At 37.6% G+C, this 17,848-nt stretch overlaps 1 protein-coding gene across 1 annotated transcript; it reads right to left on the bottom strand.

Moving 5' to 3' along the window:
• Positions 1-34: 34 nt before the first annotated feature.
• Positions 35-12,199, bottom strand: LOC134843895 (probable D-lactate dehydrogenase, mitochondrial). Its single transcript, XM_063860233.1, has 6 exons — positions 11,741-12,199; positions 7,176-7,373; positions 6,782-6,968; positions 6,288-6,496; positions 1,176-1,424; positions 35-867 (listed from the first exon to the last, which is right to left on the bottom strand). Exons 1-6 carry the CDS (start codon positions 12,191-12,193, stop codon positions 661-663), a joined length of 1,503 nt encoding a protein of 500 aa, XP_063716303.1. The 5' UTR covers positions 12,194-12,199; the 3' UTR covers positions 35-660.
• Positions 12,200-17,848: the final 5,649 nt, after the last annotated feature.

Below are 17,848 nucleotides of genomic sequence, written 5' to 3'. Positions count from 1 at the left end.
ATCAAATAAACAAGTGCACATTATTCATATTCTCTAAGTTGAACAATGAATCGATAAAAAAAGTATTCTAACAAAATTTTCACAAATTTACAAACTGTTGAGCACCGCGAGTTTTATATTGAGATTAGCTATCTATAATAGAAATATAACATCTTCAGAAGGCAAAACAAATATCAGATGACGCTCTATTTTTCACGGCAACATTTTCCACATAAGATTCTTGGGTCTAAATATTCCAAACCTATGTTTGCTCTGTAACTCATACGTTTAAATACCATCTCTAAAAAGAATATGAACAAAACAATTTTCATTTAAGTCTGAAACGCTTTGAGCTGTTTTCCTTTAATCTATTTCTGATTTAAAATTACAACATCAAAGGGCAGTTGTGGCCCAGGCAACATCCGATATGTGGTTGTATTTGCTAACTTTTACGGCCATAACTTAAAAGTAAGAATTCAAGTTCGAACTCAGAGACGAAATTCAGGTACCAAAAGCATTTAGAATCCTATAGCCATGAAAGCTGTAGTCATGTTGTGTCCGACTTTGCCATAAAAGGCAGTTCCATTTAACATTTACAGTACATATACTAGTTCAACTAGTAATGGTTTGCTTTTCAGTTTGATAAGTCAGTTCAATAGTTTTTTCCAATTCGTCTACAATTCATACATCGAATACTTTGTGAGGGTTCATGATACAGTTGGGGTCCAGTGTTCTTTTGATCTGCTGCATTAGAGCATACGTCTCCGGTCCCACTTCCTTCTTCAGCAGGTGTTTCTTTCCCAGACCCACTCCGTGTTCACCAGTGCACGTTCCATGGTACTTCATGGCCAGATCGCCAACGGCAGTCGTTACTTTTTTCAGTCGTTCCTGGAATTTATACATGTCATAACCAACCACACATACTAAACCAATCACACAACAAAAACTAATCTAACAAACTACAGTGCATTAATGAAATCGTACCATAAATATAAATCACTTCTACCATATGCAACACTAATAGACTCGCATAACTTAAATTGCTTTCAATTGAAATGAGTGAAAGCCCAGTATTTCAAAGATACCCACCGCACTATATTTTACCGAATGAACTTTGTTCTAATGCCATCTGTTTATTGCATTGCGCAGCAGAAGGGCAACTAAACCTGGTCATTAGTCAGTTTTGAAACCCTCACCTCTTCGCTTTTATCATTTGCATCGTACATCAACACGGAGTGAAAATTTCCATCGCCCACATGACCCACAATGTTGGCCATGAAACCATTCGTCTCTATGACCTCGTTCACTTCCAGAATGCATGGGGTGAGGTTACTGATTGGCACACAGACGTCAGTGATGAATGCCTTCAGGCCTGGCTTAGTTGCCAGAATAGCCCAGTAGGCTGCATGTCTCGCCTTCCACAGCTCATTGCGCCTCTCCATTTCCTGTGCAAACGAATAGTTTCGAAAAACCGGCTGTCAAAACACATCCAACATAATTTGATTCGCAAAAGTTGATTTTATAACCAAGCTAGTCAAGGGATGATTCCGCAAACTTATATCTATAGCGTGAATCGGTTCAAAAAAATTCAACTTTTCTTAGCGGGATAGTCGAGCGATGAAACTTTGAGCATTGTCAAGATTATCCATGGAGCGATTCGGTTCGCAAAACATACGTATATGGCAAGCTATTATCAATTCCATTCCGCTTAAAAGACCTTTATTCGGATTTTAAGCAAGACAACCAAGCGTTGAAACTTGAAATATTTGAAAAACTATAGCTTGAATCAATTCGCAAACAATGAAGATTATGTAAGCCGGCGATTCAAGCAATTATTCTTCGGCGTCAATTTCAGTGACCATTCTCTGGTCAGTGGAGTTTTTCCTATGCCTAGACAAGAGTCCATGGTAACCACTATTTCCTATCGAAACCTCTAAACGGCGTGCTGAAAACAGCTCCAAGATGAAGTATTTTTAAATTTTCTTTCAAATGAAAGAATATCAGATCTTGACACAAAAGCAGAGGCAAAACATGAAATTTTTTCTACACTCATAGAAAATCATGCACCTTTGAAAACTATGACGAAGCGCATAAAAACGTTTAAGTTTTTTGATCCTGAAATTCAGAGCGCAAAAGGAAAAGAAGGAGTTGAGAGGGAATGCTTAAAAAACGCAGAACAATGAAAATGGGAACAAACTGAAATTTCAAACAAACATATGCAACGAATTGTTCATAAAAAAGTAAAAAAAAAAGTACTTAGACAGAAAATTAAACACTACAGTGAATTAAAAGTCAAAGTTGAAAAGTTTTGAAGCCCTGCTAGGATAAAAAAAAGAAAAAGTGTATCCTAAATCAAAACGAAATTATCAAGAGCTTTGAGAACTTACATGATTTCTTTGTAACGAAAATTGAAAACCAATAAATGCGTTTGAATAACAACTGCCGAGTTTTAAAATTGAGAGAAGAGTTGTCCCCGAAGAGATGCTATTATTTGAAAAAGTTGATTTAAGAACGATAACCGAAGCAGTTGAGTAATGCGGCATCACTCAAGTGCTCAAATGCGGCATCATTGTCAGACCCAATGAAATCTTCTGACCTGAAAAGAATCAATAATAACTGGATGAATTTCCTTCAACTTTTCAAACTAATGTATAGAAATTAGCTTTTTCCCTCAAGCGCTAAAATTAGCCTTGGTAAAACCGCAACTAAAGAAAGTTATTTCGAAATTTCGATACGGAAACTTTAAAATCTAACGGACCTATAGCAAATCTACGTTTTTTCTCGAATGTTCGAGAGAGTAACTTTTGTGCAATTAACAGACTATCTCAGTGCAAATAAGTTACATGATATCAAACAATCAGCTTACAGAAAGCTTTTCTCGACAGAGACAGCCCAGCTGAAAACTTCCAATGACATCTTCCTTAAGCTAGCTAAAGGAACAGAAACAGCTGTTATCGCCCCAGAAATTACAACAGCATGTGAGATTATTGACCATGAGCTGTGATTACTTCTACTCAAGAATAATGCAGGATTTAAAATATCGGCAAGCAAAGATCATCATAGCTCAGTAGTAGAATACTTATCAAGATAGATGAAACTATATCGAAACCTCGTATCATTAAAACTGGGGCTCCACAAGAATCTTTGCTAGGATTGTTGCTTTTCACAGTCTATTTTTCGCCAAAACGAACAGTACTTTTGAAAACTAGTTTGAACTATCAAATTTATGCAGATGAAACCAGGCTAAACTGCAGTCTATCCTCATATGAGGGAAACTTTGACAAGATTCAATTGGATTTAAATAAAATTAATGATTGGTTCGAAAATATGAGATTGAAAATTAACACAGAAAAAGAGAAGTTAGAAATGATTGTTCTGCAATATTTACGAAAAAAAGAAAGCACCTGAAACTAGTACTTTTTGTCATCAACAATCGCCATTTTGATTTTTTCAACTCTTTTAAATTGCTGGCAAAATTATTTGACCGAAACAAATAGAGCCACAAATTCATTACAACTATTAAAAACTTCTCCAACAAACACCTTCTGGCCTGAATGCTCACCCATTCTCTAGGCTCGATTACTGCAACAGCGTGTACTCTGGGTTACCACAATATCTAATCATTAAATTACAGAAAGTTCAGAATGCAACATGCCGATACGTCTTTAAGATATCAAAACTTTACAGCATGTCGCCATTTTTCCACAATCTACACTGGCTGCTTATCACTAAGCGTATCAATTTTAAGCATTTTCAACTAAAGAATTGATTTCTATGCCAGAATATATCAGAGATTGCTTCTCAAAAAACGAAAGAAATACAGCAACTAGACTGATCATTCCAAAAACTTCAACAAATTTCGGTAAAAATCCGCTTACTTTTTCTGGAACAAAAATATGGAACACTCTACCGAGTAAAACTTTCAGTGGTATGTTTTCTCTGAAGGAAAACATCAAAAGTAATCTCGGCGCTAGAGCTTGAGCGCGTCCTCATTTTAAACTTCCCACGAAGAAGGTTAAACTTCAATGACAACAACTCGAACAGTCCGAAAATGTCAAGGTGTTTTGAGCTCGTCGTTAGTGAATGGTACTTTCTTATCTAATTCGCTACACATCCCATATCCAGTAAGAGCAATTGCGACAAAGTTCTGAGAAAAACGGTTCAGCAATATTGAACAGTTAATGTCAAAAAACTTGGTGACGGTGGGACGAATAATCTACTTGACAGAAAGGACAACCGACTAAGGACGTCAAATTGTCGAAGAGATGCAATATCTACTTTGTATGTGCAAAAACTGTTGCATAAAAGGGGCAATGAAGGGATTGGTTGAACTGAGGTATTGATATGGTATCATACAGCGGCTGAACAAGTGATATAGGCGTCTGACAGAAGCATACGGATTCCCGTTCGTGAAAACCACTTAGTTTGAATTCCGAGTTATCAGTCGAAGTCTTACATCATAGACCAGAGAGCATACGGCAGCTTGCGCGAGATTTCCGAACGACGGTCGGAAAACTGTAGGCTTGGAAAAATGTTTCTTTCAAAATATTTTCAGAAACTAAAAGGGGAAAAGTTTGGTAATAAATGAAAGCGCTTTAGGCTTCGTTCTTGAGCGTCTGTTTTTGAGGTAAAATTTCGCACATAAGGTCACTTCAGATTTCTTCGCTATGTAGAAATCAGAAAGTTTGTCGGAAGCCGCTTTAGGCACTGAACGAAAACAGAAAAGAAAGGATAAAGGAAGCAGCGGGTAATGATTACGAACAATATGCAGGCCGCAACAAGATTCTCTGGAAAGTAACGGCTATTTTGAGAACGAAAGAAAAAAGAATTATAACAGACACCTTCGAATCCAAAGGATGGTGACGCCCACTGACTGACTGACAATGCTTTTTCAACTTAATTTATAGCGTGAGTCGTTTCCCCGAAGTTTCTTTTAGCTTGAAAAACCTAGAATTTCCTAGTTGTTTTCACAGCTTCAATCAATTCCCTTTAGTTTTCTTCAGGCTATTGAGCATGCAACACTTTAGTTCATTCGCAAAAAAATTTTGAACCAAGCTTATGATCATCAGCAAAAAATTGTTTCAAATGTAAAAGGGCTTACAACGCTTGAAGTGATTCGGAATAACAAGTTTTTCGAGCATGCGATGAAACCAATATTTTCAATTTGTTTCAGAACGTGAAATGGATGGCGAAACAATTAAAATATGTCAAGCTACCTATCGAGATGTAAAAATTTGATGAACTGCAAGATTTTAGGACAGCTTAGACCTTTGCGCAAAAATTAGGATTTTTTGAGTCGAATATTATTTTTTAACAACTTCATGTTGTTTTCACAAGTTAACCCAATTCGAAAGAGCTTGGAAGTTTTTGAGCCGGCTAATGAACAATAAAACTTTTTAAAAAAATAGCGAAAAATCAAGTTTTTCCAAGCAAGCTATTGAGCAAGTATTTCAAATTGTATTTATTGCTTGAATAATTTCGCGAAAAACATTATGTTTTTAAAGCAAGCTACTAAGCAAAAAACATTGAAGCATTTCAAGCTGTTTTCAGAAATTGAATCCATTTGCAAACGTTTTTTTTTTCCCAGAGCAAGCTAATCAAGAGATGAAACATCGAACTATTGCAAGAAACTTTGAACTATTTCAAGTTATTCCAGAGAGTTTAGCTTTGTATAAGTACTGTATAGCTTTGAAGTAAAATCGAGTTATCTATTCTACAGAAGTTGATTTTTTTGAAAATCGAATTCTAGAATATTCCAAACACTTGCTGTTCGATAGTTGAATTTGCCTTCAGTTAATAAAAGAAATCAAAAGTCAATTTTAAAACAACTTACTGAAAAAAGCATCAGGACCTACATGGTTTTCACAAAATTCCTACCACGCTCTTACTTGTTGCTTTTAAACATAGCGAACAGACTGTTGGAAAAGAGTCAATGAACGCAAAAAAAGAGAGAAAAAAATACTGAATTGTTCATTATAAAAAAATTCCTTTTGAAAATTAAATTCCACTTTCGAAACTAGAATTCGATAAACTTTCTCGTGACATTTACACTTTTGCTGTTCGATAGCAGAGTTTGCCTTCTTTTAAACAAAAAAAATGAATTGAACTTAAAAATAAATCAAAAAATCTAACCCCGAAAATTTTTTTGATCCTTTCCAAATTTTAGGACTTTTCCTGAAAAAATCATCGTGACCTATATGAGTCTGAACTATGTTCGCTCGCATAGGTCATCAAAATGCTAAATTGAATCCGATGTGAGAAGAATTCAACACTGTGAAACTAGATGAAATATGACTGTGCAGACCGACCTTGGCGAATTCAAAGTTGCTTCCGCCACAATCCTTCGTGATCTCTCCCACCGTCTCTGCCTGTTCTGTAATACCTCTTTCGCTTCCGTGAAACTCGAAGAAGAGAGTGTGTTTTGTATCAAGAGACAATTTGCTGTATTTGTTGCAGGCGTTGATGCTGGCCGGGTCCAGCAATTCCATCCTCGCAATTGGCACGCCACATTGCATCACTTGAAGATCACAGATCATTACATGAACACTTCTCAGAGACATTTCTATTTTTCAATGTGTTCTTAATGAGAGACATCCTTATAAAAACGCTCATTTCAGAACTTCATGTCTTACTTAGACGATAAAATTTCAATTTTCATTCGACATGTCTCCCTCGATTATCCTTTTAGGGCTAATTTTTCTCGCCACTTGTTGTTTTTGCGTACATATACTGATCACATGGTACCTTAGAAACACATCATAAAAATCTCATAGTAAAATTGGTTAATCATGAAAGCAATTACCCATAGTAGCACTCTCGACCGCTTCCTCCAGAGACGAAAAAGTACACACTGCGACAACAGATGCCTCCGGGATCCCATGGATTCTGAGCGTCGCTCCTGTGATCACTCCCAAAGTACCTTCCGATCCCACAAACAGGTTGGTCAAATTCAGTCCAGCTGCTGTCTTTCTGGCCCTTGTGCCTTTACCCTTAAGATCAGCTTCTATTAAATCGGTAATTTTAGTTCAAAAAAATTCGGTGTATTCTTGCATCTCTAAATAACAAGGTTGAATAAATTAAATCAGAAACATTGCGAAGAGCGCTTGGTGGTAAAATTTCAGTAGAGAGTCCAACCGAAGATAGCCAGTTTGTACGATCGACCCATTTCGAACAATTTTCTAAAGGCATTTATTTACCTGTGTATGACAAATTGTACCATCTGGCAATACAACTTCAAGATTGAGGACATTTTCTCGCATGGTGCCATAGCGGACTGCATTTGTGCCACTTGCACTTGTCGCGCACATTCCGCAAAGAGAGGCGTCTGCGCCCGGATCCACGGGGAACCAGAGTCCTTTATCTCTAAGGGCATCATTTAACATCTGCCTCGTAACCTACCACAATACCCATTCAAATTTCCGGTATGAAAATGATTCGAATAATGACCTTAGGACTAAAGAAATGCTGTATTATTTCAGCCAAACATTCAAACACAGAAGCGAAGCAGCTATTCGACCACTTGCGATAAAATAAAAACTAGCGCTTAACGCACCTTCGGTGCTTCGAAATTTTTCGAGAACTCATGAAAAAAACCGCATATATTGGAAACAACATCTGCAAACTTTTAGTGTACTCTGACAGCACCCAATTACAGGGTTGGTAATTTCGAACTTTTAAATTTTTTTAATTCCCATTTTAAGAACGTCCTCTCGAAACCTTAATGGCCCTCTGGAGAATTTTGGAGGCCAGATTTGCAACCACTGAGAGTCCCTGAGAGCACCCTACTATAGGGTTAGGAATCCAAAATTTTTTTAAACCTAAGTTTCCCGAAAAAAATCGAAAAAAAACGTCATATCTCGGAAACTATACGGATTTGAGCATTGATATTAGGAGGCAAAAATTGAGACGCCTGAGTCGCGTTTAGCAGTCACATGTAGCAAGATTTGCAACTTTTTAGGGTACTCTTGACAACACCGAAGTATAGCGTTGGGAATTTCAAATTTTGAAAAATAATTAATTTAAACTTTCTGAAAATTTTTGAAAAAATCACAGAAAACGTCATATCTCGAAAACTACAAAAAAATGAGCAGTCATATTTGAAGGCAAGAATCGCAATCTTTGAGATCACTCTGACAGTGCGCAACTACAGGGTTGGAAATTTCAGATTTTGCTTCAAAAAATTATTCTAAGTTTTCTGAAAATTTTTTGCAAAAATCACAAAAAAAGTCATATCTCGAAAACTACAAGGAGTTGAACAGTCAAATTTGGAGGCAAGATTTGTTACTCCTAAGAGTACTCTGACAGCACCCAACTACAAGGTTGGGAATTTCAAATTTCGAGAAATAATTAAAACTTTATGAAAAATTTTTGAAAAAATCACAAAAAACATCATATCTCGAAAACTACAAGGATTTGAGCAACCATATTTGGAGGCAAGATTCGCGACCCTTGATAGTACTCTAACAGTACCCAGTTACAGGGTTGGGAACTTCAGATTTTTTGAAAAAAATTATAATAATTTGAGTTTTCTGAAAAGTTTTGAAAAAATCACAAAAAAACGTCATATCTCGAAAACTACAAAGAATTGAGCAGTCATATTTGGAGGCAAGATTCGCAATCTTTGAGATTACTCTGACAGGACCCAACTACAGGGTTGGGAACTTCAAGTTTTGTAAATTACTTTTTTATTTGAAGTCTGACAATTTTTGAAAAAATCTCAAAAATCGTCTTATCTCGTTAACTTAAATGATTCGGGGATTCAAACTTGGAGGCCAAATTCGCAACCCCTAATTCGATATTGGGCTGTTTCATTTAAGCTCGGTAAAATAATCACTAAAATCAAATTGGAAAATCGAAAAAAAAATCTTAACCATTGCAATATACGACATAGCTTAAACATGCAAAAATAATACGTTGAAAAAGCTTAAACATGGCGAGATAGTGAAGCCCGCATTTAAATATATAATAGATAGATATAACAGGGCAAGGTAATTAACAAAAGATGAGGCGAAGGTCGTAAAGTCGACGTAATTTTCAATGCAAAATTTTCGAACGTTTTCTTCGGTTTGTTTTAAATGAAATCTTGAATCAATGTGCGAAAAATCTGCCAAGTAAGAGAACTTCCACTGTAAAATTTCTATTTAAAAAAAATACGAAGAGAACTAATGCGACAATACTTGGGGAGACGCCCGTTGAGTGTTTTTTCTAGGCGAAAGATTGAGCTATGAAACATTATCAACTCGAATTTCCTAATTCAGTACTCCTGGAAACATCCTGGATGCAAATGAGACGACTAAGTCGATGTAATATGAGCACAACTTCAACTGAGTGAAGAAACAAAAAATAGAAAATTGGAAGTAGACAGTCTTTAAACTGCCAAGTATCAGTTATAGTAAAAACTGTTTAAATTGCTTTAAAAAGTAAACCAATAAAAACGCTACCAGATAAAATGGCGTTTAAAAAACGGAAAATGAACCGACATAAACTAGGACGAAAACCAGACAATCGAAAAATTGAGAAATGTTTTTGAAATGATAATTACAACCTGAAACGGACGTGAACTAATTATTAGCTAAATGATAGTTTTATTTGACTTTCCAAGAAATTGAGTATGTCAGATGAAAGATCCTCCAGAATTGAAGATCCTTTACAAGTGATCCTCTAGAAGTGAAGATCCTGTACAAAAAGTTGTTTACGGGAAAAAGTCTAGTACCCGATTGCAATACCCTTGCTTATCGCAAGGTAAACAAAGCTCTAAAAAATGAAATCAGAAAAAGCAAAAATAAGCCTTGAAAATTGAAATTGCTGGAACCGAACCTCCAACCTGGAGATTCGGAGTCTCGCATCCTCACATCTACGCCATGTGCTCTAAAAAGTCGTCTCGCATCGTATCATTACATATGAAAACTATTTCACTACCTGAAATCGATATGAAACTTATGCAATTTCTTAATCCCAGAGATGAAGCTGCCATTCGCAAAAACAAGCTACAAAACTCCAAAAAAATAGCTTTTAAAATGTTTATTTGGGAAAAACGGTAAAACCAGTCTTAAAAAGTGAAATTCTCACCGTATACCGGAATCGAACCCGCAACATGGAGATTCAGAGTCTAACGTCATCACATCGGTGCCACGAGCCCTTGAACCTAGCCAAACACTAGCCACCAATAATGTGGATAAATGCATATTAGTAATGGTGAGCAGCAAAATTGCCACTCGTTTGTGTAAACACTACCAAATCAAACAGTGCTTTTTCTTTGTTAAATAAATATTTTCTGAACGAATTTTTAATTCTTAAGTTTTTCAACGAAGACAAAAATACCTTCTCAGAAAATTACTGGATGTAATTTGACTCACTTCTTCTTTGAAAAACTGCACCATACACATCTCACTAGAGGCTATATTTATCATAAAGCTATCAAAAGTTGCAGCTACAAAATCTTACTCAAGTTTTCAACGAAATTCTATCGTCGGGAACTTTCGAACTTTTACTTAGCATTGGAACAGTTTTTCCCCAGTATCTGGAAAAAATGACCAAAAAATCATTTAAAAATTTTCTTGCATTTATGTATATAATTATGAAAGCAATTTGTTCAATAGTAATTCGAACCAACTGCAGCAAAAGATATACGGTTCAATGAACTACTAAACAAAATGAAAAAGAAAGTCAAAGCGGGGCTTCGTATCACATTGCTAGCCGACAGCCAAGAGACGAAATCCGCCAAGTAAAAACAAGGATAGTCTAGTTTTATTCCTGATGTCATGAAAGAGTTTGAACAGAGGACTAGCAATTGATAATAAGCAATAGTAAATTTGGTATAATCGACAACAGTTATAACAGAAAAAGATAAGAAAAAAAATCATTTAAAAAATTCAAACACATTTATAAAAAGTTTTTTTTTCTGAATTAAAAAAATTTATTCTATGGAAGGCGTTAAAAGAAGCTTCGATAACTATATTTACGAGAGCAAAACAAAAAACTTTCAGCTGAACTTGAATTAAAAGAAATAGACTATTATAAGGCTGATCGCTCAATTTATTCGCTCGAAATTAGATTTAAAACTAATTTTTGTCAAAACTGAGAAAAAGTTTTGAAAACTGTTTGATGTGGTTCGAATCACGACTGATAGCGCTTTAATATCGTATATCTTCCAACCCATTCCGGTGACTATTTTTGGTAGCTGACTTTGCGTGGAAAACAGGAAACTAAAGCACACCCGATGTTTATAATTTTATCTCGTTAGTCTTAAATGAAGCTAATTTTGAAGACCATGCCCTGTAAGACAACTGCGGGTTTTAAATTAGTATCGCAGCTCTCCTGCAAACACGCGCACAGAAACTTTTTCCGCGCATCAAACGACGCGATATGAGATTTTTGCAGTGAGTGGATTTTTGCTACCCCTAAACAAAAATCCAACAATCTTAGGGGTGACATTGCGTGTTCTTATTGAAGAAACGTAACCCGTATCGAGTTTATTTTTAAAAACATCAACACTAATCATCTCCTTTTTTCTTATCTAGAAAATTCGGAGGATTTTGACTGGATAATGCGATGAAGGGACGCCTGACTGTAACCTCGGTAACTATGATACTTTCGACCTTCTGAATAAATAAAAAAAATCAGCTAAATGTACCTGACCCGACTTGCAGATTACCGGACTTACATTCAGTGTCAATATTTCCTTTGATTCGGTGATTTATAATATGTATAAAAATAATTTTGGCAACAATTTGTCATCATTGAAGCTAACAATGATACTTACTCCGGGTTGGACGGTTACATCGAAATCTTCGACATTGAGTGCGGTAATTTCAGCCATGTTTGTCATGCTTAGCGATAGATATGGTCGTTTCTGATGCTCGGGGCAGGTTACACCGCCTTCCAATCCAGTCCCGGTTCCAAAAGGCACAACATTGATGTTGTTTGTATGACAAAACTTTAGCAGATCAGACACTTCCTGAGATGAATTAGGAAAGGCTACTAAATCAGGCAGAGGAGAATGAATAAAATGGCTTTCATCTTTCCCGAATAGATCTCGCACAGCAGAACTGGATGTTAACCTGTTAGTATCTCCAGAAACGCAGCTTCTCAATTGCTCAATGTAGGATTCAGACATTTGAGCAGCAGCTGACAAACTTCTTCTGTAATCCGGCTGCTGACCAAGAGGCCTGGAGCAGTTTAATAACTGCCGACCAAGCTTAAAATATTTGTTCATTGGTTAATCTAAAAAATGATTATGCTTGATTACGATTTCGGTCAAATTACATCCTTATTCAGCACTAAAAGCGAACAATTATTAGCTTTTTGTGAACCACTAAGCAATAAATTCAAAGTCTGGAAAAATTTACATAACAAGATTTTTGCCGTTTTATTTGGTTATTTTCATCCGACAGGGACAATTGAATAAACTCTGTTACTGTAACATTCACCCGGAAAGTACATAACATAGAAAAAAATATATAAAAATTTAACGATTGGCCAGCGTCAAGATAGAGTCCTACTTGCTTTTAACCGTCTCTACCAGAGCCATTTCAAAGTGTTTACCATTCCCCCAGAAGGCACAGCAGAACCCTCTCAAACACGCTGAAAATGGCACTAAGCGCTTTAACGTCAATTTCGACACAGGGAGAAGGGTAGAATCTTCAGGAATTTTTATTGTTTGAAATGTTCGACTGGAGAGTAACAATTTCTCAGAAAAATCAAACCGCCGAAGTTGAACAACCCCTCAAAGCACAACAGCCGAATACACCTTAAAAGTCAGTGGATGGACAAAATATAGTTGGGCAAACTCAAACCACGAAAGAAGCCACCGGAAACGAAAGGTTTGCGTGACGAGTACGTTAACCCCAGGAGTGAGTGGAATCCGGAAGGTTCAGTGGCAGATCCGGAGCATATCCGAACTATCAAACGCACGGAAATGCAGAGTATAACGACGTCTTCTCTTGGTAGTTGTGCTATCAGATGCCTGGCGCCAAGTACCTTTTACGTGAACCTTTATAACCCTTTTTATTAATTTTCCGTCCTGAACAATTGAATTTAATTATGTGGATTAGTTATCGCAGATCATGTGTGCCAGTCGCTCATATAAAAGAAAGATTTTTGATAAAAAAGTAAATTTCAAATGTTTTCGAAACTTTGCTGTGACAGTCGTCTGCTTATGTCACATATGAGGTTAAGAAGAACTGTGACATTCGACCAGAATGGCCAAAATGCAGTCTCTGCGGAATTCGGTATTTTAGCAGCAAGCCTTCCGAATTGGTGATTTAGAACGGATAAGGACGTTATTTGAACGATTAGCCAAACGGTGAAGGCTAGAAGATTCTGGAATTCTAGTTTTTAAAAATTCGAATTATGACGTCATATTTCTGAGAAACGTCAGAAACGGCCATTTTTAGCAAAAAGAGCAAGAAAAAACAGAACAACTTTTATCTGCGATTACGAACAGTACGAAATCGAGACTAAAAAACTACAACGAACTACCGAACAGCAGAGGACGTTCCGAGTTGCAACTATTGTGCTGTTACAATAGTTGCAAGGCCGTTGCGAGCAACGGTGAAGGGTAAAACCCAGCCTTCCGAGTTATTGTGAACTGGATATTAAGAAGCTTGATTCACCGGATTCAAGAATCCGGAAGGGTCTCGGGACGTGGACTTTTATGAACTTATATTGAATTTTAGCATCCGTCATGTCCTGACTTGAATTTAATTAAGATCTTAATTCGTTTTGACAAGAATGAGGAGCTAGAGGAAGGGGGGGAAGGGTTGATCCATCTTCGATGGAGATGATGATTTTTATCTACTGAACAAAAACAATAGTAATATAATAAGTAGTAGCCCTGTTTTTAGGAGTGACCTCGTGGTCTGGGGATACTGAGACCCAGCCATGAGCTCACTATTTTTGCATGTAATCTAGTTAATTTGAGCGTTCTGGTCGAAGCCGGAGAACAGTAGCGTTTTTGTCAGCCTGATGTAAGAAAGACCACCGAAAAGTACTGGCTTGGTAGAGACGGTGAAAAACATGCAAAGCTCTGTTTAGACGCTAGCCAGTCGTCTTAAGACTTAGTTTTGTTATCCGTCGATATGTATCTTCCGGGCGAATGTTACATGTATGTTTTTATGGCGCTCCTGGGTGTTATTCTTTTTTAACATCATGACCGGCAGAACCGTTAACGAGCATTCCGCGCCGAGCGGATGCTCACATTAACGCCCTTATTAGGCCTAAACCGCCGGGGCGGAAGGGTAGTTCGGAACGCGGAAGCCTTCCGGATTGCCGTGAATAGTTTTTTAACCTAGTTAAGACCGAAAATTCACGAACCAGGAATTGTGGGGGGAATCGCGAACCCCTCATCCCCTGAGTGGTTTGTGACCAAAAACACTTAAAGATATAAGCAAAACCAAACAAAAAATAGTATAGTATCCAAGAAAAACAAAAAACATAAAAAATAACCGAAAAAACCAAAAACAGTAAAAAAGTAAAAAATCAGTAGAAATCATCCCCCCAGACAAGATGTGATTCAACCCCCCCGTTTGTTGTTGATAGATATATTGTTGTTACAGGCATTTATATCAGTCAGGATCGTTAAGATCATTTTTGTAGCCCGTTTGTGGGGCTTGTACTGTAGGGTTATTTGAGCATTTAAGCACGTTAATGATAAATTGCGCCCAATCCGGAAGGGTCAGCTGATTTGCGCTCAATTCGGAAGGGTCCGGGGTGAAGACCGATCCGGCAAGCAGTACAGGGAACAACAGGAAGAGGCTCAACGACAACTACAATCGACTGTTGGGTATCGTTAACAAGTTTTGTATCCCTTTTGGTACAAAAAGTAAGATAGTAATCTGTGGGGGGCTCGACAGTGCTGCACTGTAGTGACCCTTCACCGAACTGCGAATATCCGAGTTAAGCACCTTAATTCGGAGATTAAACAAACCCGGAGGGGTATAGTATTACTAATATTATTACTTATATAGCCTATATTAATAGTCTTATATCATTTTTCAGTGAAAAACAACGAAAACAGACCGGTTTTTAGGGTCAAAATAGCGATATTTTGATCCCCCCACAAGTCGCGATTTTTGAGATATCGATATTTTTTGAAACGGAAAAAAGCGCTAAGTTAGTGTGTTACATCGTAACTGCACTACTGTAACAAGTAGAACCGGTTAACTTTAGTTCGGAAGTGGTTGGAACTAGTTTGGTACCAAAAACCAAATTTTCCCAATTTTTGATAGTAAGAAACACTAAAAATTTAGAAAATTTTTTGAAATTTTTGAGGTAGGACAGTAAAAATAGTTGTTCGGACAACGTCCACTAGTGAATCTACAAGTCTTAAAATCCGCTACCCGAAAGCCTTCCGGGTTGCAGAGAAATCGAACATAACGTGTTTGATTTGGTGGATTCATCAATCCGGAGGGGTCCAGGTAGCATAGTTTTTCGCAAATTTTTTCTACAATAGCGTTTTAGATCGGGTCTTTTGCATTGAACTAGAAGAGTATAGGCCTTCTGAGCTCGGATCAATAAATTTTAGGTCGAAAGGACCAGATTTGCGGAAAAAGTTAGGCGGAACCTATAAGAGAGAAAATTTTTTGAGTTCGGAAAAAAGACGTTTTGGTTAATAACTTTGGAACTACTGATCATATCGAGTTGATCTTGGTACCAATAGATCAGAAATTAGCTGAGCTTACTAATAGGATCAGAAATTTTTCGGAAAAGCGAGCGAGAAAATTTTTTCAGATTGTTTTTAGCAAATTACACAAATCCGGAGGGGTACACCCTTCACGTTTTATAAATTTTTCTAAAAAACCCTTATACCCCTACCAAAAGTTGATAGCGATTGAACTAAGTAACTTAAGACAGTTCTAGACAAAAAGGGAGGGCTGAAGGCACAAGACAACCATAATAGAGTCGAAATTAGGCAAGTGATAAGACCCTTCACCGTTAGTGTGAATTGTCAAATAAGTGCCTTAACTTCAATCCGGAGGGGTCTAGGAAAGGATCCTATACCCTTCCCAGTTAATTCAAACAGCATAAGAGCAACGCAGAACGTATCCGGAGGGGTATAAGCTGAAATAAAGAAAACTATAAAAAGCTACTTTGACAGAGCTAAGGGCTCCGAAGTCAGAGGGGTCCGAATCCGGAGGGGTCTACTTTCCACAAAACCGGAGGGGTCCGAATCCGGAAGGGTCTTATAGTCGCTAATTCGGAGGGGTCCAAATCCGGAGGGGTCTACTATTAACTAACTCGGAGGGGTCCCAATCCGGAGGGGTCTATATTCTGACAGTCCGGAAGGGTCCTATTTGTGCCAATCCGGAGGGGTATCATTTTATTAAGGACTTAGGTGAACGAAAGAAAAACTAAAAAAGCGAGAGGTATTAGGTTATTAATACACAGGATAGGTATCAGTGACTGCACTGGTAACTTGCCTCTCAAAAAGAACCAGACTAATACAAAACAGATCCGAACTCGGATATTCGCGACACTAAGTCTAAATTAAAAAGAGCGTGACTCATTGGTGTGGATTGAAACATAATACGTTTTTGGGAAAAGTGACTGCCCTGAGGATTTTAGTAGGTCTAGCTCGGGCAGTCCGAAGGCAGATAGGTAACACAGTACTCGGTGGGTGCAATAGACGCCCACTTGAGAAAATCACTGCCTTCAAAGTTTTGTCTGTTTGGTGCAGCACCAAGCAGGGAAAGCTTTTTCTTTAAAAGACAGGTTCGACTATTGTACTGCGACTGACTAAGAGTACAAGACACATACGTTTTTTTTATATATACATTCATATTGTGTCAATATATATTTTTTTTTGTTTTTTGATTTTAAATCAACCTAAACTGAGCTTGATTGGGTAGTGAGTACACTATCTTTTAAATTGACTGATAACATCATATTGTGCTAGTTTCCAGATCTTTGGACCGATAATCGGCTAGTGTGAATAAATTTTATACAAACTGTACTCTGACAACATACAGGGATTCGTGGTCACTATTTAATAGAATCTGGTGAAATTTATTGTGTTGTGTCATTATTATTGTTAATGAAACTATAAGGTCTCTAACAATTGAGTCAAGAGTAGTCATAGGAAAGTGACAAATAAAGAATGAGTTTAGACAAGTCAAGGATACCAAAACGAGGTAATAGCTCTAGGAAATTCATACCTGAAAAGCAAAGAAAAACGATGACCGATCCTTTTGTGGATTGGATCAAGCGAACCCGGTCCGATAAAAAGGGGACGGTTTCAGGCAGAATGGTTGAAACGAGAAGTCAAAAGACCTCAGGAGAGCGAAGAGAACTGTTGGAAGTGGAGGTCAATACGGACCATACCATGAACGACAACCAGGGAGTAAATGGACTGGAAGGGAGAGGCAGAAGGCTGGCGAGTGAATCTACTCCGGTAGAACAAGGCCATGATTTTGCCACTTCCACCGGGACGTTGGATCGAGAGGAGATGTCGGAACTGTCCGACATCTCAACTGAAGTAACGGCAACTAGAAGATCTCCGACAGACAACACTATGATGGCAAGCGGAACTGGAAAACAAACAACCTCATCATCGTTCTCAGAAAGAATGAAGAACACCTTCGGAAACATCTTTCCATTCAGCATGGGAGGAGGAGCAGGAAACGATGGGGATTCCCAGGAGGAAGAGGATGAAGAGGAGCAAGGGGACTTTGGATCTCAAGTCAGTCTCAATAGTTCGATCCAGGAGAGTGAGGCACACGTCGGAAGAGAGACTAGAACTATGGATAAATTTGGTGTAGTGACAACGATAAGCAAAGAGGCAAACACACCAGGCCAGTCAAAAGACTTCGCGATTAGGACAACTTCAGAGCCACAAACTGGAGAGAGTAGAACCGGAGGGCTAGGCAACGCG

This window comes from Symsagittifera roscoffensis, chromosome 4 (assembly GCF_963678635.1).
Source record: "Symsagittifera roscoffensis chromosome 4, txSymRosc1.1, whole genome shotgun sequence".
In the NCBI taxonomy this organism is placed as follows: Eukaryota; Metazoa; Xenacoelomorpha; order Acoela; family Convolutidae; genus Symsagittifera; species Symsagittifera roscoffensis.
The sequence above is the reverse complement of the archived record's forward strand: the minus strand, read 5'-3'. Positions and strand labels throughout refer to the sequence as shown.